This window comes from Sparus aurata, chromosome 14 (genome assembly GCF_900880675.1).
Source record: "Sparus aurata chromosome 14, fSpaAur1.1, whole genome shotgun sequence".
In the NCBI taxonomy this organism is placed as follows: domain Eukaryota; kingdom Metazoa; phylum Chordata; class Actinopteri; order Spariformes; family Sparidae; genus Sparus; species Sparus aurata.
Genome location: NC_044200.1, coordinates 20,723,180 through 20,744,691, shown reverse-complemented (window position 1 = coordinate 20,744,691; position 21,512 = coordinate 20,723,180). Strand labels below are relative to the sequence as shown.

General features: G+C 42.4%; 1 protein-coding gene across 1 annotated transcript; it reads right to left on the bottom strand.

The window, feature by feature from the left end:
* Nucleotides 1-785: 785 nt before the first annotated feature.
* Nucleotides 786-21,266, bottom strand: LOC115595328 (FYVE, RhoGEF and PH domain-containing protein 6-like). The gene is made up of 21 exons (XM_030439656.1): nucleotides 21,005-21,266; nucleotides 17,052-19,128; nucleotides 12,675-12,786; nucleotides 10,937-11,004; nucleotides 10,817-10,847; nucleotides 7,907-8,058; nucleotides 6,578-6,734; nucleotides 6,103-6,190; nucleotides 5,423-5,473; nucleotides 5,277-5,335; nucleotides 5,116-5,187; nucleotides 4,804-4,872; nucleotides 4,576-4,659; nucleotides 4,257-4,336; nucleotides 4,060-4,162; nucleotides 3,828-3,971; nucleotides 3,641-3,743; nucleotides 3,296-3,390; nucleotides 3,075-3,203; nucleotides 2,832-2,980; nucleotides 786-2,319 (listed from the first exon to the last, which is right to left on the bottom strand). The coding sequence occupies exons 1-21, from the start codon at nucleotides 21,012-21,014 to the stop codon at nucleotides 2,277-2,279; spliced, it is 3,876 nt and encodes a 1,291-aa protein (XP_030295516.1). The 5' UTR covers nucleotides 21,015-21,266; the 3' UTR covers nucleotides 786-2,276.
* Between the last annotated feature and the right edge of the window lie 246 nt (nucleotides 21,267-21,512).

Here is a 21,512-nt window from a genome sequence, read left to right as displayed (position 1 = left end):
TATGACTTTCTACCTGATATTTATGACTTTTAACCCATATCTACGACTTTGTCTTATAAGCTTGAATTTTTAAAATCTTTTGTCTCTTAATTTGGATTTTTTTACCTTATAATATTGCCATTTTATCTCATGAGTATGTCATTTAATAGCAGAATTTAATGTCTTTATTCCATAATTATTTGTTTTTATGATTCTTTTTTCATCAAGTTTAATTTTCATAAAAAAATGTGTTTTCTTTAAATGGTGGTAAATTGGCTTCCATGATAAACAGACAAAACACAAAACAGAAACATGAAGGACATCTAATAAAACACGAGCATGTTAACAAAGAAGTGGAAAATCAAAAAAGCTCATCTGCAAATTCAGCATCAACCCCAAAATATTTGGCGGGGTTGCCCGAGGACACTTCAGCAGCAGAGTCTGTCTGCTGACACAGACTTGAACTCAGAAAAGGACAGTCTCTTGTCGAGCTGCATCCATCCACTGCCCAGTAGGGAGGATCTAATACAGCCACAGCTCGGGGAGATGGAGGGGAAGTAGAGCATGAAGCCACAGTAAAATTCAGTCGCTCATTAAAAATGCCTTATCTCTCCGACCGGGCGCTTTGATCGCTGCTCAAAGGAGACCCAGATCATAGATACAGAAGACAGACAGCTGAACCAGCGACTCCCACATACATCCATCTGCACTCTGCAATTATGCAGTGACAGTTTGTGATGCTCCACAGCTCACAGCTTTTCATCTGTGAAGTCACAAAACAGGAAATTAATACAGGAGGACAGGAGTTATATTTATAGATATTTTATTAAAAACTGTTGCCTGACAGTTTAGACTCATTGCTTATAGGAGACTCTAGATGGTCGCTGTTAATGTACAATCATGAAGACGTGTGTTTTCATACCAGGCTGCAGCACAGCTATACCTCCCTAGACTAAATCTACAGCCAAAGATCCATAATGACAGTATTAAAAGTTTTATTTTTCTCTAAACAAGTAACATTTGGGTTTCTTTAATGGGGTAGTGCAACATGTGGCAACTTAACCAAGAAGAAATTGTATTTTTAAAGCTATAAACCCAGAGTACCCTGGTTAGAAAGTGAGTAGTCATGCTTAAATTTGTCCTTACTTAGTGAAGAGCACCTATATTATTGCAATTTATCTCAAAACAGGAGATATAAGGCACAAGTTCTGCAAATGTTTTGTTCCTTTTGAGCATTTCCTAAAGAAATGTAGTTCATGCATACTTTCCACAGTATTTGCTCATTAAAAAAAAATCTCCTTTTCTGTAAGTTCTCTTTTAGATTTAAAAGAAAAAAATGATTTCAATGGAAAAAAATATTTCCTAACAAACCCCGACTCCCAAAATAAGTGGCAGCCTGTGCTTTTTTTATCAAACAATAAATCTTCCTATTTTATAAATATTAGCTCTTGGCTTCCATATAAAAAAAAGGTCAATGTTGCTCTCTCATGTCCATATACACAGTTTTACCCATTAACCATTTTTTAAACTTGGCTAAAAAAGGCAAAAAAACATATTTTTAACTGTATGAAAAATATCTACAATATTCATGATAGTTCCAGTTTTCTCCAGGATGCTGTTTGTAACCCATGATTTTAACGCTTTGTATGTTAAATTTAAAAATACAGGAGTAAAATCTCTTAACCAGAGAGATTAACCTAAAGAGCAGAACATCAACTTCCTGTTTCTCTGTAGAAGCTGGATTTTCACAGTAAAATCCCACCTTGTTACAACTCTTGAACACACTAGTGAGACTTTGCATCCATGATTAAAATTTGTTTTTAAAAACTCTTTAGTTCTTAGCTTTGTGGCCAATATCAACGTGCTCGAATGAAGGCGCACAGTTTTGTATATTTTGTTTCACACACAAGTTAATTCCTTCATCCATTTGCAGTTAAAAATAATTCCCAGACTTCCAAGGATTTCCGAGGGCTTTAAATATCCCTGGATCTGTCTCACTTCCACACACTTGCTTCTGGACTTGACCTTTGACCCACAGCTGCGACAAACAGCATCAGTAGATGTTGTTGGTAGAAAATAAGTTTAGAGAAACAGAATCCAGTTCTTTGAGGGAAATGCAGTCTGGTTTTCCACATCCAGTCTGTGGCGCTCGGCAGTGGGTTTATGTTCAAAGACAACAGTCCATCCGGAGTCCTTCCTGAGCTGGTGACCCTCGACCTGACTTCAATCAGGGGTCGTAAGTCGTCCATCAACTGGCTCCGGGGCTGTGATGTGACGTCACTGCTGTAAAAACCAAGTTACTGTTCGAGAATCATCGCCTCTTGGAAGGCTTCGATCCATCTAGAGACAGAAATACAAAAGAGAACATTTGAAACCGATGGGACAAACATGTCAAATACTTTCAGCATGTTAAATTGTTTATATTTAGCTAATTTGTTTTTTTTTTACCATTTTACCATTTTCCCCATTTTATCAAAGTTTTTTGGTGTGTAATTTCTTTTGACTATTTTTCTTTTAAACTAATGAGGCCTCTACCCAAATGTATTCATGAAAAAAAAAAGATTGGGGAAAAAAAACATCTACAGTCCTTTTTCAACATTTATTGACATTTGACGCTTCTGTGCTCTCGACTCTGTGTGTGCAGCATAAAATCAGATCACAGGTACTGTTTTCTTTCTCCAAACAGCTTGAGATTTGCTGCTCTTGTACTCGAACACACCAGCTGTCCAAGGAGCGTCTGCTGTAGTGTTAAACTGCACTTGCTGTTGCCACAGTAACCACGGGTGAAATCAACCGGGACTGAAATCTTTCGTAGGATTATAATTTGAAAGGTGTCGTCTTAGATCAGATACCTCTGTGCGGTGGGGATGTCGTCGGCTTTAAAGATGTAGAACAGCGTGTTTTTGTGATACAGCTTAAACTGCAGCTTCTGAGCCGGCCCGTTCTTCTCCTCCCTCAGGAAAAACCCGAGCAGGGGCTGACTCTCCAACGCTGCCACATCCTGCAGGGAGAAATAATAAGTCAGCCAAAGAGTGCGAAAACTTCACAGAGCTAAGAAAATAAAAAATAATAAAAAAATCACACAGTATGCGTACCTCGCTGGCAGCGTAGGTGTACAGGACTTTATTCTTAATGACAAACCACAGCCTCTTCCACTGCTTCTTGTTGCCTTTCGACCTGTTTAAGTAGCCGCTCATGGAGGAGTTCTCTGTGTTGGCGGAAACCTGGAAAAAAAAACATCATGAGAAAATGTAAGTCAGTTCATATTCTCACTACATGAGAAATTAGAAAGTTGAGCAGACAAATAGTTTCTTGCCTCTTTTAGTGCAGCAGGAATTTTCTTCTGTTTCCTGGTGAAGGAGAAAGCTCCAGATTTGATGGGAGAAACTGACGATGAGGCACAGCGGTCACCTAAAACAAGAAATGTATTAATTGGCTGTTGTAGTAAATAATGGACTAATGGTCTGGTGGTGACAATCATGCAAGGCTTCGAGTTGCTTTCATTGGATTTGGTGACGATATAAATCAAAAACAGTATCCGAAATGTGACACAGTATTTCAGTTCAGCTGATTTTCATGTGTATTTTTCCTTTTTAAGATTGTAAAAAGGAAATGCATTAAAACATCTGGTAACAACAACATGAAATCCTTGTTTACTTACTGTTCTCCTGCAGTTTGGCAAAGCAGTGGTCACACACTCGTGCTGGCTGGTTCTTCAAATACTCCAGGTAGTACTTATTGGCGGAGCATGCCTGACACACCACCTATCAGACACACATGTAACTGGTGAGAACGGGGTTCATTAAATCAGGTGTTGTCTGAGTCGAGGTAGTCAGAGTGGTACAGACCTTTCCACAGGCGCGACAGTGATGCCTCCTCCAGGTGAGGGTGAACTCGCAGGTGCAGATCATGCACATGGTGGCCCTCAGGTCGGGGATCCAGATGGGAGCCTTTGAGCCTAACGGGGCCCCGCTGTCGACAACGCACTCCGCCTGAATCGAGAGGGACTGACGGTTACCATGGAGGCATTCAGGAGGATTTGATGTTCAAACACACAGCTGCACAGATTGATAGTTTTACCTCCTCCTGACTCCGACTTGATATGAAGGTTATTTTCTTCTTTGTGTAGTCGTCGATGGCCTTGGCGATGGCCTCCAGCCACTCGTCTCTCTCTGTAGCCGAGCTGCGAGCACAAAACGCATCAGAACTCTGAGCAAACAGGCAGCGAGTATTTGTTTTCAGCTCATGATGTATAAAAAGGGACGCTGTGTGCTGACCTGGCTGACAGGATGAAAGACCGTTCAACGCTTTCGATGTTCAGCTCGTTCTGATAGGCCTCCTGACTGGGTTTACTCACCTGGAGAACAGACCAGAAATCCATCAAAAAAAGTAAATTACCACCAGAGTCCGTGTACACCGAAAGTCTTGCTGCAATTCAACATCAATAACTCACTAAAGCCCATATTTCATGTGCTAGTATGGATCAACACAAACACATTTATGGGCTGGGACTCAAGAACAGAGCAACAACATCACGTGAGAACAAAAAACACAAACACAAACAAGTTAAAAGAAAGTTTTCAGGGTGTTTCTAACCTTCATCCCAGCCAGAGAGAGGACACTGTTGAGTTTATACTGGCCAGACTGGACCGGAGTGGTGTACATGAGGGCATCATTAAACTAATGAAACACAGGAACAATGCAACTTTAGGTGCAAGTAATTGCAAACATATATAAAGCTCTTTTTTGAGAAGAAAAAGCAGTGAAGGCATAACATGAACTGGATTTAATCAGAGACAATGACTAAATCAATTTATCGCTCACCAGGAAGAACATCCGTGGCTGCATGACTTTCCTGGACAGCTTCATTAATGTGCCCTCCTTCAGAAACACCTGCAAACACGGACACATTTCACCTAAATGGGCTGTTTTTACCACATCTAAAGTAGCTCCGTAATAACTGTTGATGACTTTAAAGAACATTTCGTTTACATGAGCGATTGTGCTGACACACCAGACTTTTTCGGTAATATACTGTGAGAATATACACCCGCGTCAAAACTGTCCCACTTTGACAAACTGTGAGATGAACTCTAGTTTGTGTGAGTTTTACAAAAAGGTTTCGTCCTGACTCACCCTGCCCGGCTGAACGATCTCATGGTGACCGTTGAGACTGTACTGAATGTGCATCAGCTTCTGAAAGTTATCCTGAAAAACACAACATCGCAGGAGAAACGTGAAGGAACGGGAGGCTAAAGACGACAAAACATGAAGCTTTGTATGGAATCAGGTCTTACCCCTTGTTTCATGATGTCATTAGCATGGTTGGCCACTTCCTTCACGATGCTGAGGGCAGCTGCATGGATAGCAAAGACAAAAAATTAGCGTTTCTCTCCATGTTAGGCACAAATGATCGTCCTGTGTGCGTCGTCTTTTGTCTAACCTTGTGTGTCTTTATAATCTTCAGAGTCTTCTGGGAGGTTCTTCAGATAATCTGGAAAAGAGCACAGAGGTTTCAGTTTATAGAAACTGTAGGACAAAAACAAACAGTGAAAAAGAAAAAGGAGTGGCCGTCCACCCACAGATGTTTTTTAAGATCCCAGATGCTCTGTTTCAACCTGTGAGACGAACATCAGGATATATCTACACTACTGATAACAACAAAAGCGTGATTCACCACAGTTTGATGGTTGAGAGGACTTTTCATTCAAGGGTTTCGAAAAGGAATGTTTTTGTGTTTGTGGAACAAAATGGTTACAACCTGTTTTCTATCCTGTCATTCAACACTGTGGGAACTAAACAGAATGTTTTAGTGAATTATTTATTCTGCTTTTGGGGCCATAGCTATTTCTTTCAAATGTAAAAAAATACATGTACTAGGTTAATTTGTTTTGCAGAATCAGTCCCTGGTGTCAAACATAATTCTATGATTGTCCACTGGGTGTCAGTGTGGTACCAAAACCCGACTGAAGCCAGAACAGACGGACCTGACTTCAATCCAAGTTTCATCCACGTGTTGTCAATAAAAGAGCGCCATAATTAAATAAACCCCAGACCTTTAAACTGCAGAGGTCTGTAGAACAGACCAGGACGAGGAGTGATTGTGTGTCAGGGTGTTTGTACCTGTGAGCAGCAGCTGGTACTGAGGGATTCTCTGCACTGGTTTCAGCAGGTAGTGTTTCAGAGCCAGACTGGCACATCTTGGACTCATCTGAGACAAAAACAAACAACAAAAAGTTGTTTTCACACACGGACACTGAAGCTTCCAGTCAGCTGCTTTAGATATAGTGGGAGAGTGTTTTTATGACCATTAATGAAAGCAACAAGTCTGGATTGAAGCTGCAGATTTGTTTGGCCGTATATGACAGAAATTCTAAATCAAGCCTGATGAAGATTAATTTAGAAACCAGGAAATTAAAATGTGCTGGTTACCAATGAAGTACGGAAAAAACGAAGAAGAAGAAAAGACTTGGAATTTGTCAAATGGAGCCTTTAATTAACAAAAAACAATAAGAATCAATAATGATATCCTGACTTTCACTTTAAGAAACCACACAGTACGCAATAAAAGCAAACAAAACCCTTTTTACAGCCCTACCTCAAACTCTTTGACAACAGCGGCGAAGGCGGTGTTTTTCCTGCACTGTTCGTCTAACAGTGCCACGTTGTTGTCGAACTGGCGGATGTAGGTGGAGTACATCTTCAGGTACGGACCCTTCTGGACAAAGATGTCTGACAGTCTCTGGTGATCGCTCCTGGAAGCACACAGACATAAACAGCTCCCTTCAGTCAGTAAAAATAAGTTATTCAGTATCGTAGAAAAATAGCCACAAAAACAAACTGAATTTGGAGCGCAGTGTTCAGTTATTGATACTAAAGTGATACTACATCTTTTATAGGAAAATTACTTCGTTTTTGGGTGCTTTTTGGCCATATTCTCTGCAGCGTGTATGATAATGTTTCACTCACCTACTCGACTAAATGCTACAACATTACAAAAGTCAGTGCAATAGAGCCTCAGCAGAGAACTGGAATGATCTCAGAGGTTGTAAACAAACAAAGTAAGAACACTTATTTTGAAGAACAGTGACTCTACCAAAACTGATCATTACATTTTTAAAATTGCACTGTAAAACTGCACAATGACAGTGATTACAGTCAAGTCAGTGTTCAACCAGGAAACTGCTCAGCAAAAACCAAACATTGGACAGTTCGGACGGTGACAGCATTCAACTTTGTTTAAAACTAACTAACAAGTGGTTCAAATGAGGGGTTGTCAAACTGTGAGGTGTGCGTGGGAGAGCAAAGACACGACTGAGTTAGTTGTTAAACTCGGTCCTGGTGATTTGGTTGCTTGTCAACGACGTCTGCAATTGGAGCTGCAGCAGAGGCCATGACACACAGCTCAGGGAGATATTTAAGGTGTGCGCGTAAAAATTACAAATCTGAACGGACAGACATGATGCACATATTTTAGATTCAGTGTGACCTACGCTTCCCAAAAGATCTCACTGTCTCCAGTGTCCATTGCAAAATATGTCTGTTAATCTGCTTGGAGATCATAGAATTTATAACTGCAGAACCTCATTGAGAATCTTCACACTTTTAAGTGTTTTTAAGTAGTAAAGTAGTTGGGTGACAGTTGTCTGTGCATCCACGGGTACACTGCAAACAAGAACTGCTAAAAGCTAATTCGGCATACTTTAATGTGGAAGTTTTGCAGAATATAATCAAATATATGTTAAATACAGGGTTCAAGTGGAAGTTCATATCATAACTAACTGATTTAATCCCCCACAGCAACTGTAGTTCCAAAACTTAAGAGCGTAATAAGAAGTAAAGCTGTGCTCTATAAACACGTTTTGACATTATTAATTACATCAATGAAAAAACAGGTATGTGTGTGTGTGTGTGTGTGTGTGTTTACCAGTGTGCCACCCTCTCCTCCAGCTCCCTCAGCAGGTCTCTGTTGAGCTGGTACAGTTGGGGCAGGTAGTACAGGATCTGACTGAGGATCCTCTCATCCACCACCGGCTTCCCATTCTGACGGGTCGCCTTGGCAACAGCATCCCGGAAGTCCTGAGAGACACACAGGGGGAATGATTTCATTATTTGAGGGTGTGGGTACAGGGTGGGGTGACACATGACAACATACTGTATTGCAGCTTAACAGGAACACCTCATAAAGTGCCCCCTCCTTCACAACTCTGCACGTGTTCTACGACACAGACAGACACACACACACACACACACACACACACACACACACTCAGAGCAGAGTCAGCACTCCTGACTTTGTCCTGCGTGCCAACACACACATCCACCTGGAAGGAAGAAGGGAGGCCACGCAGGATCCTAAAGTCCTGGTTAACATGTTGTCTCTCTGTCTCTCTCTGTCTCACACACACACACACACACACATGCTCGCTCACACACACTCATGCGCGCACACACAACAACAATATTAACTTTTAGGTGACAAGTAGCGCTCATTCAGCAGTAAAAGCAACACGTAATGAAAGATAATTGACCTCCTTTTATAGATGCAGTCTAAGGTGATGTCATTTTTCAACATGGCCACATAAATGTTTATCTTGATCCTTGTTTTTCACTTTATCAATAAACACATCTAACAATTGTCGGGCATTTTCTCTTGCTTATACAACCGCTTATTCTTGTTAGATTTGAATTAAACATCCTCGTCCAGTATTTTTCACTCGTCCAGGTAAACTTGACAAACAGCCGTCTTAATATTCACCAAGCGCGAGGGAACTTTGGTTACAAACACACCGCTTCAAAAGGGGACACAAAATGTAAACACTTTGGATGACTTGCCACAAGTATGAACACACACAGTCACCAGCCCACGCAGCCACCACACACACACACACACACACATACACACACACACATATACATACGCACACACAGGATTATCTGAGGTATGTGTGTGTCTGGAGGTCGTCTCTGTGGCCTGAGGAAGCAGCTGCTGTGCGGCCGGGCCGTCCGCACACGGAGAAGAATGCGATCTGACCTCTTTTCTTGGACAGAGCTGCACGCCTCGCCCTCCCCCCCGTCAGCCACAGGACGGCGTTTTCTACTAATCCTGTGGAGGTTTCGCTGAAGCCGAGTCTGAGGCTGACAGACAGGTGGACCCTCCACCCTCAGTGAACCCGCTCACCTGGGATTCCCCTCAGGACAGACCGACCACAGAGTCTGTTCTTGACTCAAACAAAAGGCTGAGCTATGCAAAAAAAGGACTCGGGCATAAAAGAAACACATGAGGCCACTTGATCACATCAAAGAGTTAACATGGCGGTGTAATTTAACGCCCCATTCAAGTCCCTTTTAACAGCAGTGCATGAACACAGAGCTCAGCAATAAATCGTAAATGTACAAACGGTGACATTAGAAGTCACAAGACCGGCCTGAGCACGCTCATGCCATGTCTACAACCACCCGGTCACATGGTTCCTGTTAGTCTTGAGTCAAAACAGAGAAGCATGCAACATGATGGGTGATACAATTATGAAGCATTTTTGGCAGATTTATTTGGAACAAAATCTTTCAGCAGAGCATAAACTGCAGGGAAACACTCTGGCCGGCCGCACATATTGCATCAGTGTCTTCTGCGTCACTCCAAACGCGACACACAACAATGATGTCAAGGCCGGAGAGACGAAGTCCGTCAGGGTGGCTACTAGCAGAACTGTATGAAGACAACAACAGTCTGCGGACAGTCATGCTGAAATAAACTGTTAGCTCTGCAACTTGACAGCGTGATTGTTTGGAGGAGAAGATGATGGATCTATATTTCTCATGCTTGTGTGCTGGAAAGACGTGTCAGCACTGTACACAGTGACGGACGCCAACATCACATCAACACAGCAAACCAAGATAAATTGGTGCTGTGGGATTTAAGAAACACATCGGATTTTCCTGCAGGCTGAAAATATGAATGTTGACGTTAGTGATCGATTTATTGTTTTTGCTTTTACGAAGGTAAATATGTAAAATTATTGTGATTAAGATTTTCCTACAAAGCCTTCAGGGTCACACTAAAAACCAATATCTAGTGTGGTGAGTCTTTTTTTTCTTTTTTAGGAGTTAATGGCAATGGCTGGTCATATTGTCTGGGCTTGTCCTTTAATTTGCATACTTGCACTAACTCTTGAACTAATAGAGTAATATTGAATATATGTGACTTAGAAGTTGTTCTTTTGCTACATAAAGTGCTGGAAAAGATTAACTGACCCTGTTCTTGTTCAAGTACGGTGTTTGCCTGTTTCAACTTTTAATCATTTAACTTGATTTTAATGAAAAATAAAGTGGGAAAACAAACATTGTAGCATTCAGACAGACCTGACAGACACCAGTCTGGAGACGAACCGCACACATGACACCTCAACAGATCCAAACCAAACCGGAACAGAAAAAAAGCTAATAATGTCTCCCTTTATGCTCTCATTTCCTCACACGAAAACACACGTACTCTCTACCCTGACAGTGATCTTCGTAATGTGACTGATCAAAGCGTTGCCCGCCTACTCGTGGCCGTGCGTTTACCTGCCCACTGCCGCCCCCCAGGAAACCAAAATCCTCCGACGCAGCAGCTTTGAAAGCCACAGCTGTGCAACAACTGCATTATTCAACTCTGAACGGGCACTTGGGCAAAGACAACACTGGCCAAGACCTCATTAATTTTACTCCATCTGTTAGAAAAAGCTTTGATCGCCATTCAAAAACAATCAGACCATACAGGACTATTTATTATGCTAGGCACTCTTCTTCCCGCGTCAACAACATATTCCTTTAATGTAATATATGAGACACTTACTATGTGAAGGAGCTTGAGGACGTCCACGAACCTGATGAAAGAGCAGAAATACATTAGTTAGAGCCATAAAACGCAGCACATTTCATTCACTTATTAGCACTTTGATATAAAAGCACTCACACTTTCTCGGAGCTCATTATCTCCTGGGCGATGTGCACCACCTTCTTCCTCTTCATCTCGTCCTCTTGCTGAAAGAAGAGACACACAAATGGTAAAGCAACGCGACAGAAAAGCTAACAGCGACTGACTTTACTAAATCCGATCACGTACAGGCTCACTGCAAATCACCATGATCACAGGATCCCGTTTTCACTCGGTAAAACCATCGGGATTGAGTTTAAAACAACAGCTCAATGAGGCCTGAAAGTAGAGCAGCGACCTTCCCCTTCTCCCTTCTCCCTCCCTCTCTCCTCTCCCGGTGTCTCTCTGATGGTGTGTGTTGTTGAATGGTAATGGGGCGGTCTTTCAATGACTTAATTTGGACAGCGGCCTTGGCCCCCCGCTTGACTGAAATGTCCCACTGGTCCCGTCGGAGCCTGTGTTTGTGATACCCCAGAGCTTTGAGTGGCATCAGACACAGGCGCTGACAGTATCATAGAGAGGGTCACACCGGACGAAGACCGAGAGAGAGAAAAAACTCTTTCAGTCATGGAGAGAGCTATTCTTGAATCTGTGTTTGGTCACCATCCCCCCCCTTCCAACGCACACATACCCTCTTCTAAAGCTGTGACAGACGACAAACACAGTTGGCAGCGGACATGTGAACAATCTCCAGTGGCTGCAGTCACAGTTGGTGATACGAGACGTCACTGTAATCTGTAAACGTCATGCCAGTTTAACATGTCGGCATCATGTCTGAAAATCTTTCTCAAGTGTATTTCCATGAATCTAAAGTGTGGCCCACATTGAGGGGATGGTGCCCAACATGAGGTTCAGAAACCACAGAGGGGCCGCAAGATGAATCTGAACAACAGTTGATTACTTGTGAAATAAAGCAGAGTTTGACTTCTTAATAGCTCAAAAACTATTTTTAAAAGGGAACATTTGTGAAGGGAACATTCGTGTTAAGACAAATGCAAGTTGGCATTATCAAGCTATAATGCGGAGGTAGACAAAGCACTCTGATCTACTTCAGTCAAAGTATTTAGCTCAGTAAGCAGTGCAGATAGTGTTCTGGACTGTGATCTTAAGAGCACTGGGCTAGCTGGTTAGCATACTAGCATCAGCAGATATCTCTGCAACACAATACACAGACAGCATAACGTCAGGACTGCTATTTCTTGGCACCAGTTTCTTAAATATGAAGACTTCTGCTTGACTGTATCTTATATCTTTGGGTCAAACAAAACCAACATGAAAATGATCCCTTAGGCTCTAAAATGGGCATTTTTCACAATATTCTGTCATTTTAGACAAAACAAATGATCTATGACTCAAAAAAACAGTCATCAGATTAGTCAGCAATGAGAATAACTGTTAGTTGTAGCCCTAACGTAACTTATTTGTTAAATATAAGTGTAAGTGTGTCTGTGTTTTCATTCATTATAGCTACAGTGGGCCATCTTTGCTTAAATTACATAACATTTTCATTTCTGTTCATTTCTATAAAATGTTTCTGCGGAAGATATTAAAAAAACAAAAACAAACAAAGATGTTTATCCAGATCTTTGCAAGAATGAGTAAACTCTGCTGTTTTCAATTTCCATTGTTTTGGTACCGGGCTAAGCAAGCATGAGAACAATTCGTCACCCAGTGCTGGAAAACATTTTGGTTCCATTTTTACACATACCTAGTTAACTTCATAGTATTTGCTGTATTTTGGCTGAACTGCCCTCACAGTTCAGATGGAGGTGATTACCTGTCGGTCTGCCTCATCCAGGTGCTCCTTGCTGGAGGTGGAGCTGTTGTCCTCTTCGTCTGAACTGTGGATCTCCTCCTCCTCCGAGTGGACGTCCTGCATCGACCAGCCGCTGCTCGCCAAAACACAGACACCACACATTGAACACAACAAACAGCGACGGAGTGCCGGTCAGTGAAAAATTAGACGGTACATGTAGCAGAATTTAGCTCCGCTTTAGAAGGAATGTCAAAATGTGTGAATGAGGGGCAGAGCAGCGCTGGAGAGGAGCGTGAGTGTGTTCACAAAATCCCTCCCTGGATAAACAGAGATTAAAAACAGTCATGTGTAGCTTTTGTGCAACACTTGATAATTAAACACACTCATAAGAAGCGTATGAGTCAGTATAAGGCTCATTCAGAGGTTGTTTACAATGGAAAACACTTTAACAACATTTAGAATAGTAGGAATCATTTAAACATATTAACTTTCGAGGTTTAAAGAAAATGGTACACTGGTTGACAAGAATTTTAAAGACTTTAAAGATAAAAATGCTCTTGGAAAAAAAAATAGTCGAACAACCCCTAAAAAGAAAACATCTTATTTGATTTGTGCTATCGTCGTTCCTGTTAGAGTTGAAACAATGAGGTAACTAATAATTTAGGGGCTGTAATCGGTAGCACGACTGACCTAAAGACAAGTCTGCATTAACATCGAACATGACAGCCGCTGAACGATGACGTGTTCACTTGCTGTCGTACGCATTATCTTTGCATTTACATAACTAAACCTCAACCTTTGCTTTGTAACATCATAAAACTGTAATTTGGAACAGTGGTGCATTCACTTCCTATTGAATGTACTGAATTACTTTTGTACCAACAGTGATCTGCAGTGTACTAAAAAGTACCCGAATCATAGTTGAGTAAAAGTTGGTGATATTTGATTTAATTAAGCATCAAAAGACATTTTATGGCATTTATAAATCTATAAATGTACATTTAAGTAAGGCTCCTCATTTTTAACTATAAAGTTGCATACGATTGCCTTATCACGATATATAGTACTGATTTCTGCACAGAGCTAGTTACCATTATGTTTTAGGCAGGTCTCCATCTGAGAGAGATTAAAACTTAATTCTGTTTTCTGCTGCGTCTTCAATCCAGCTGCTGGCAGCCAGACAACATGTTGGCTCAGCTCTGCCAGCTACTAGTGTTGTCTGCCAGGTTAGTACAAGCAGCAACATGTGTCCGTGTGTCACTAATGTCTTGATCTATCTCTCATCGTCTGTTCTGTAGATTTAGGCTGTCTGATTTCAAAGATTTATGAAGTGAGACGGCAGAAGAGGAGGATTTAATGTGTTTTGATTTTGCCTCTTCAGTCCTTTCCTGCCCAGCTTTCTGTTCAGAGGCCTGTAGATGTTGTACCTTTGCAAAAAAAAAAAAAAGGAGTGATGGCTCAGAATAAACATGAGATAGGAAAGACTGTGGGACTCCAAAAATTCTCACATTTCCTTTCACTCTCATCAGCAATAGCCCACTCTCTCCACTTCCTTGTTTTTCTTAAGAGCCTCCTGACAGTTTCTTTTACCTAAATCGAAATCCACACTCCCTCTTCCTCAACTTCTTTCTCTATAGTGGAGAATTCCAACACACTGGGTCAGGCACAGAGCGCCACTTGTTTACAGCCTGAGGCTACTTACATAAACTTAACAGGCTCAGATGCCTGGGAAACACTACAGATTCACTCGCTCCTTCTTCTTCTTCCTCTCAAACACACACAGACTCTGCCAACCACTCTGCATACCAGACAGCATTAAGAAGCAGGGTACATCTTAATTGTTTCAGCGTCTGATTTCACTCCGCTGCACCTCATCGACACCTAACGTAGCCTCGATTTCATCACTAGTAGGACACAGTGGTGCCACAGTCTGACAGAGGAAACATGCCATCTATCATGGGAACAGACTCGGCCAACTATCAAGAATGGATTAACTCCATGGGATCTTAATAGCATGAATGTGACCTGGTGACAGAGTGAAATCTGCTGGCGGTGTCCATGAACTGTTCCGTTAACACTTATTACTGGAAAACAGTGGTGAAGTGATTATTCAGTTCAGACAACCAATGTGGGTAATGTACCAAGCAAAGGTTTTAGATTCTTAAAGCTGCCAAAATCAGTTTATAGAATATCAACTATGGATCAAATTATTATACGTCATTTAAACAGGATTATATGTAGTGACAAACCCACAGAGAATTATCATTCGACTCAACAGTTCTACTCAGCGATCAATGTTTTGGTTTTTGGTTCAAGCATGCTACTTCTATGTTTTGGTGCAGACTCACTAATCTCATCAGAGTTTTATTAGAAGAGGCAGCTGTTTCCAGTAGAGCTGCACTGTTTAGTCAACCGGTGGATCAAAAAAGACAATTAATTGCTCACATTTCATAACCAAAGTAAACTTTCTAAAAATGCTCAGGTTCCAGCTTCTTAAATGTGAGGATTTGTAAATGAAGAGTGAAAATCTTTGGTTTTTGAGCCGTTGGTTGGACAAAAAAAAGACGTCACTTTGGACTTTTATATAGTAAATGATTAATAAATCATTCCTGGAAATACTCAGCAAATCAACTGAAAGAAAACAATCTCTAGCCCTTGTTCTCAGCAAAACATAAATCCAGTGAATGTTACATGACTAGCTCTTATTGGCAAGTAGAGAAAGTTAGCAACAAGTTAGTGAAAGTCCATGAGCATTTAGCCTCTAAAAAGACAGATATTTCTCTCAGGAGTTGGTGGAGAACAAAACAGAGCTATAAGTAGAGTCAATATAAGACATATTCATCGAGTGGCCAGACACACAACTCTAAATGAATGCTTGTGTTGGTATGTGTCTGCTGGACGTGTACAAAAGCTACTTAAAAAGGTGATAATATGTCTAATGTTGTAATTAAGTTTGTTCTGTTGCCCCCAAATGGCCAAAAAATAATAAATCAATGCTTTTTAAACAGAATATTAAGAAATAATAGACACATTTCCCTAAACTTTGGTGAACAGCTGCTCCATGTCTTGAGGCAAGAAACGCTTAACTGGATGTCATGAATGTCGTGAAACGGCACGTTAGAATCCGGTTCATTGCTGGAGGAGGTGTCCTAATGTGATTGCCGTTGCTCCCACCATAAATCAAGTCTGATTTTTAAAAATATTGTTATTTATGCCTCTTCTGTTCAATGTCACTTTTATCTCCAACTTAACTTTTTTATGTTTATCTTAAATATTTCACTTAGCTCACTTCTCCTGCCATACTTGGTTCTCTGAAACCTACTGCTTTTCCAAAGGTGTGATGTGAAACAATGATTCATCTGTGCGTTTGACCAGGATGAGAACAAAACTCGCGTCAGATCTTCTCACAGGGGCGAAAAATGGAGTGATGAGGTTAAGAAGAGGCTAAACAGAGTGCGAGGGCGGGCAGCCTGAGGAGGAGGAGGCCGGTGGTTGCTGGAGGTTTATTTTCCCTGTTCTAGAGAGCTGTGTGGCGTTTCTGCGATTCTCAGACATTTCCTGCCCTGGCCACTGAAAATAACCCACAGGAAAACAGGCCGACCTGCTGCACATCAATGCTCTATTCAATTTCACTGCCACTGGCTCAAAGGCTGACTTTCACACTCTTGTAAATACAAACCACTAATGTCACCTGTGCTACCTGTCGCAACCTGTGCGGTTCCCACACTGAAGCTACGGGTCTGCTGAAATTACAGGCTAGCAGCAGGGGTTAAGTGTTGTACAGCAGGTCTGGACCTTAGGCCTACTTCCACTTTCTTTTTGCTCACACACGCACACAAACACAAGCAGCCATTGTTTACCGTATGAAAATGTCACTGTTCTTCAGCTTCTCTGGGAAATTTCTTTGATAATTGCGGTGAAACAGAAAGGTTTTCAGCCTTTTTATTAAACTAAAAGATTGTTCTGATTGAGAGCGGAAATATGTTTTAGATACGACACCTGTTACTGCTGGATCACCTTAATCACCTATCCAACTAATCAATCTATTAGCTGGTCAATAACAAATAAATCAACTGTTTTGACAACTGATCAATGAGTGCAACATGTAAGATGGTTGACTGTTGAGTCTCTTTTCAAGTATAGATGCTAAATTGTGACTTACCAACCCATAGCGTCGATATCTGACGACTTTGGAATGAGTCACCAATCAACTATCTTACATATTGCACTTTTAACTCATTGATCAATTATCAAAATAGTTAACTAGTTGGATAGCTTATTTTTAAGTTGGTCCAGCAGTAAGAGGTGTTGTGTAAAATAAATAAAAATAGACACATGGATCAATAATAAACAGAATCTTTAGCTAAACAAATTTCAAACTTCTGTGAATCACCGTACCTCTCGTACTCGTGGTCGTGGTATCTGTGATAGGGATCCTGCACCTCGTAGATGTCTGATTCATCTGCGTCAGAGTCGTGTGGCCAGCCCAGCCTCGCACTGTGAAACGGCAGGTTCATGTACTCGGGGATCTCCTCATACAGTGGAACGTTCTCATACTCCACTGACTCCTCTCCACCTTCTCCACGAAAATCAGCCTCCCCTATGCAGCTCTTGGGTCGCTCCAGGCTCTTGTCCCCCCGTATTGACTCCGTGCTGGTACAGTCCAGAGACTGGCCTCCCTTGGCCAGCAGCTTTGGCAGCATCTTGACCGACAGCCTGAGCTCGAGCAGCTTCCGGAAAGAGAGGCTCCTCTTTTGAGAGTCGGCCCGGGTTGCCAGGTCAGCTGCAGAGAAGGACTGAGCCCTCTGCTTGCCCCCCAAAGCTGGAGCTCGGCCCTTTGGCGGCACGCTGCTCCTGGTGGGCATCTGGCGGCTGAAGAAGGTCACACAGGGTCGGGTGAATCGCCAGGCTGTTTTCTCCTGGGGAGGAGCAGGCAGCTCCCTCATCGGGGTGTTAGCATGTGGAGGTGCAGGAGGGCAGAAGGAGGGCGGAGGGGGTGCTGGCAGGCTGTGTCTCTGAGGTTTTCTGGGTGGCGCCCTTGGTGACTGCTGATCCTCGGCAGAGAAGGCTTTCCTCGCGTTGGCCAGAGCAGGGTGACAGCCCAGTTTGATCTGCTTGGGGAGGCTGTGAGTGATTGGGTAGCGCTCGAAGTCGCCATACCCATCCTCTTCATCCTCCTCCACGCGGTGGTACTCGTCCTCTTTTTCGTGGCTCATTGAGTCGGATTGTGACAGCATGACCAAGGAGTGGGAGGCGTTTTTGTTCAGAGAGGGGACCGATCTGTGAAGGCGAGGTGAGAGGGAGGTCTGTCGAGGAGGGGGGATAGGTGCGTTGGCCTCATCCTCTCCGAAACCTGAGTCTTTCTGTGGTAAAGTATCGTGACATGAGTTCCGTTTGCGCATCTCGCTGTGTGCACTGAGAGACAGACAAGCTAGATTCAGTTTCCTTTCAGCCTCTCGCACCTCAAGCCCCAGTTTTTGCTCCTCCACCGCCACTACCTGATCCTGGGCACTGCCCTCCACGCCATCCTGCCTCACCAGGGCTGGCTTTTTAAGTTTACGTGGGTGAGGGACCGGGAGAGGCTTACTGGGGGCAGCAGGGACCTGTGAATCAGGGTGTAATCTGGTAGGAGATGCTTTGCTAATGGGCTCACTGCGCTCTACATGAAAGAGTTCTGGAGGGGACTCATGGGGAGCAATGCTTGAAGAGAAAATGATGCTGCCTGCAACATCACAGGCTGACTTGGAGTCTGTTAAACTTGTGTTTTGGGCTACAGTCTGTACATCCACTTTTGGAACATCAGGCTCAGAAAAAGCAATGGCTTGATGTTTTACAGTCTCCGAAGCTTTCCCATTCTGGTCCTCTTTGTTAACTAAGACCTTATCCAGGTGTCTCTGTCTTTGAGGCTTATCCCTGGGCTTTCTGCTCACCCCTCCACCCTCACCCCTCTCCACAGCCACTCCCTCCTCCCCATGTTCTGGTTTCTCTTGCCCCCTTGACCCTGTGAATCCTTCTGTAGAAATCCCATTCTGCAACACTTCTTTGTGCAAACCGCTCTCAAACTCAGTTGTACTTCCATTTTCCAGATGCTGGCACTGGGAAGAGTCCTCGAGCCCACAGGAGCAGGTGGGAATGATGTAATCCGACTCACGTTTGTTAGTCTCTGATAAAATCCCATTTTTGGAGTTGAGAAGTGAGAGGCTGTCGCCTAAAGCCTCCTCCTGTTCCTGAGATAGGATAAGGGATTCCCTGGGTTTGGGAGGCAGAGGAGAAACAGGGGGAGACGAGGCTGTGGATTTGCGAATGCATGGTTTGGGTGCTACAGCCGGTTTTGTCCTCTTGAGAGTGGCAGGGGAAGGTTGGGAGACGACTGAAGACTGGATGAGGAGACCTGGTTTGGGGGCGATGGGTGGGGGAGAGGGTTTGGTGGTTGAAGGGAGTTTAGGTTTGGGAGCTAATGGAGGCTTCTTCACACCTGGATGTAAAGAAGAGGGAGGAGAAAAATATTTACTCACACTCCAAATGAATCATGCAACACCAGCACAAAGCATGCTTCAGCAGCCCCTCCTTTAATAGAAGCATCGACAGCTGCAAGCTGTGGCTAAATCCAGGGTCAAGAGGTCAGGCTCAGGGTCAGAGGGGAAGAAGTGAGGGTCGGGGAGATGTGTAAAATAAAATTCAGGGATCTAAATTAGGATTTCTATCGAGAAAAAAACAATTATGAAACTCACATCTGTCACATCTGATTTGGATTTATCATAAAGTCATTTACTGAATGAATAGTAATGGGTTTACAACTCACTGGTGGCACACATAAAAAGTCAAATGGATTATTTAATTCAGATTCAAAATTGAATTTCTCCTTCCTGTTGTTGAGAAAGCTTGGAATGCCTGTATTTCTTGTCTAAATTAAATCGCTAGGACCAATTTCACAGATATAATGAGTATATTTCTCTTGTGTCCTCCCACTTACAACAGTTTTTCTCTCTTCCTGCTCAAAACTGTATACTCCCTAACACTTTCTGTGTATGTGTTTTAGAAGTCATGGTATAAATTACTCTTTATTGCCTGTTTTAATTAGGTTTTGTTGTCAGAACTGAGTTACCCTCCCACCACATGAAACTACTAAATATTTACAATAATAAATACCAATACTATTCTGATATTTGAAGTTTATGAGGGAATCTCACTGGGATAAACCTTGTTAAATAAAGTTTAAATAAAAAATCAGACTCTCTGCACTAATAAAAAGCTGTGAATTGAGATTGTAGGCCATATTTTCCGCTCTACTGGCTGAAACTCCTGGCTGGCCGACACCACGAGAAGTGGAGTCATCGAGCGGATGTTTCCGAAAAGGCCAACGACCAGAAACCGCTCTGCCTCCCCATACATGCTGCTCTGCCGCTGCACACTCGCCAAACTCAGTTCAAAAATCACAACGTTAAAAGTCATTGACCTTAAACTCAAAAATATTTGCGCGATGGGACTGTAATTAACGCTTACTACTTATCATTTAGAGTCGCTTTTTAATTCGGCATACACACTTCAACTTCAAGAGCTTGTTCTCCTAAATTTATATCAAAATCCACCATGGATGGCGGTGATGAGCAGGGAGAATCAATCCGAAACTTTGTCCAGGTTTTAATGTGGGCTTTTATCTGTGAGCCGAATTTGCCAGTACATGCTAATGATGGCATCGACGTTAATAAACAATGTATTTGGAGACATACGCGTACTTACAACTGACGCAGCATTGAAATGACAGTTTTTTGAACGGATTCTGGCCTTATGTTTTCGCTGTAGTAGGCAGCGCCAGGTATCTGGACTCAAAACCCTCATGTCGCGGAAAGAACAATCATAAAAACTTAATGGCACTTATCCAGTATGGTGACACAAACACACCACTCTTTATACGAGCAAATGTTAGCCGTTTTATATGAGATGTTAAGTCTGCAGCTTATTATCGAGTCCGACTTGTTGCATCAACAGCAGGACAGATGTTTTAAGACAAAGGATTTAACCCCATCCAGCTGCAACAGTAGCTGTGATATCAAAACGGAAAGGGACATTTTTGATTATGAGTTATGATGGCGTATTTAGAAAGCGCTCAAATTGAAGCCTGTGCTCTTTTATACATCTTTGAAAGCTGTTATTAAGAAAAACTGTAATTAGCTGGGGCTGGGTAAAAATAGAGTGGATGCTACCGTCCGTTATAACGTTCAAATTCAAACGGTTTTCAACTTCTGCGAACAAACTCAAGAAGTTACATGTGTTCAGTTTTATCTAAACACAAAAGGCGCTTGCACAGCAGGATTTTTGCTAAGTAAAGTTAGCTCCCCCACGAAACAAACCTGTGCTCATGACTCCCGACTTGCTCCTTTCTCCATGAGTAAATATACTTTCAATGGAATTGTGAGAAAATCTGCGTTTTTCCTTCCTTCGACACCATTGTCAGTTTGGAGACCACCGCAGCGAGAAAACGTAAAGATCCATCGCTGTTGTTTCTTATCTCGCCAGCGGATGCGCGGATAAAGTCTTCACGCCTGTTACTTTTTCCATTTTTCCCGAAGTTTTCAGTTTCAGCCACGGTGCTTTTCCCAACGGCGTCAAGCACGACGCAACGAAACAACACACGTCCGGTTGAGCGCCTAAAAATAAATCGAGTGTCGAAGGAGATCTGTTTTAGTTGTTTCAAAATGATGCAAAGCACAGAAGCGAACACACAAATGCATTCACATACAAATTTAAAGCAAACTTAAATGTTCTTAAAGATATTTTGCCTTGTTTTCCTTTCACATGAATTCGTTGAAAATATGTAGTTTTTATTTTGACGGCCATTTCCGGCTTTTAACCGGATGT

What these genes read in the sequence shown, in the direction of transcription:
- LOC115595328 (XM_030439656.1), bottom strand. An exon ending in CACGACCACGAGTACGAGAG is followed by an intron (nt 12,787 to 17,051) that starts GTACGGTGATTC and finishes TTTGGCGAGCAG; the next exon opens with CGGCTGGTCGATGCAGGACG. An exon ending in TGGATGAGGCAGACCGACAG is followed by an intron (nt 11,005 to 12,674) that starts GTAATCACCTCC and finishes CTCTTCTTTCAG; the next exon opens with CAAGAGGACGAGATGAAGAG.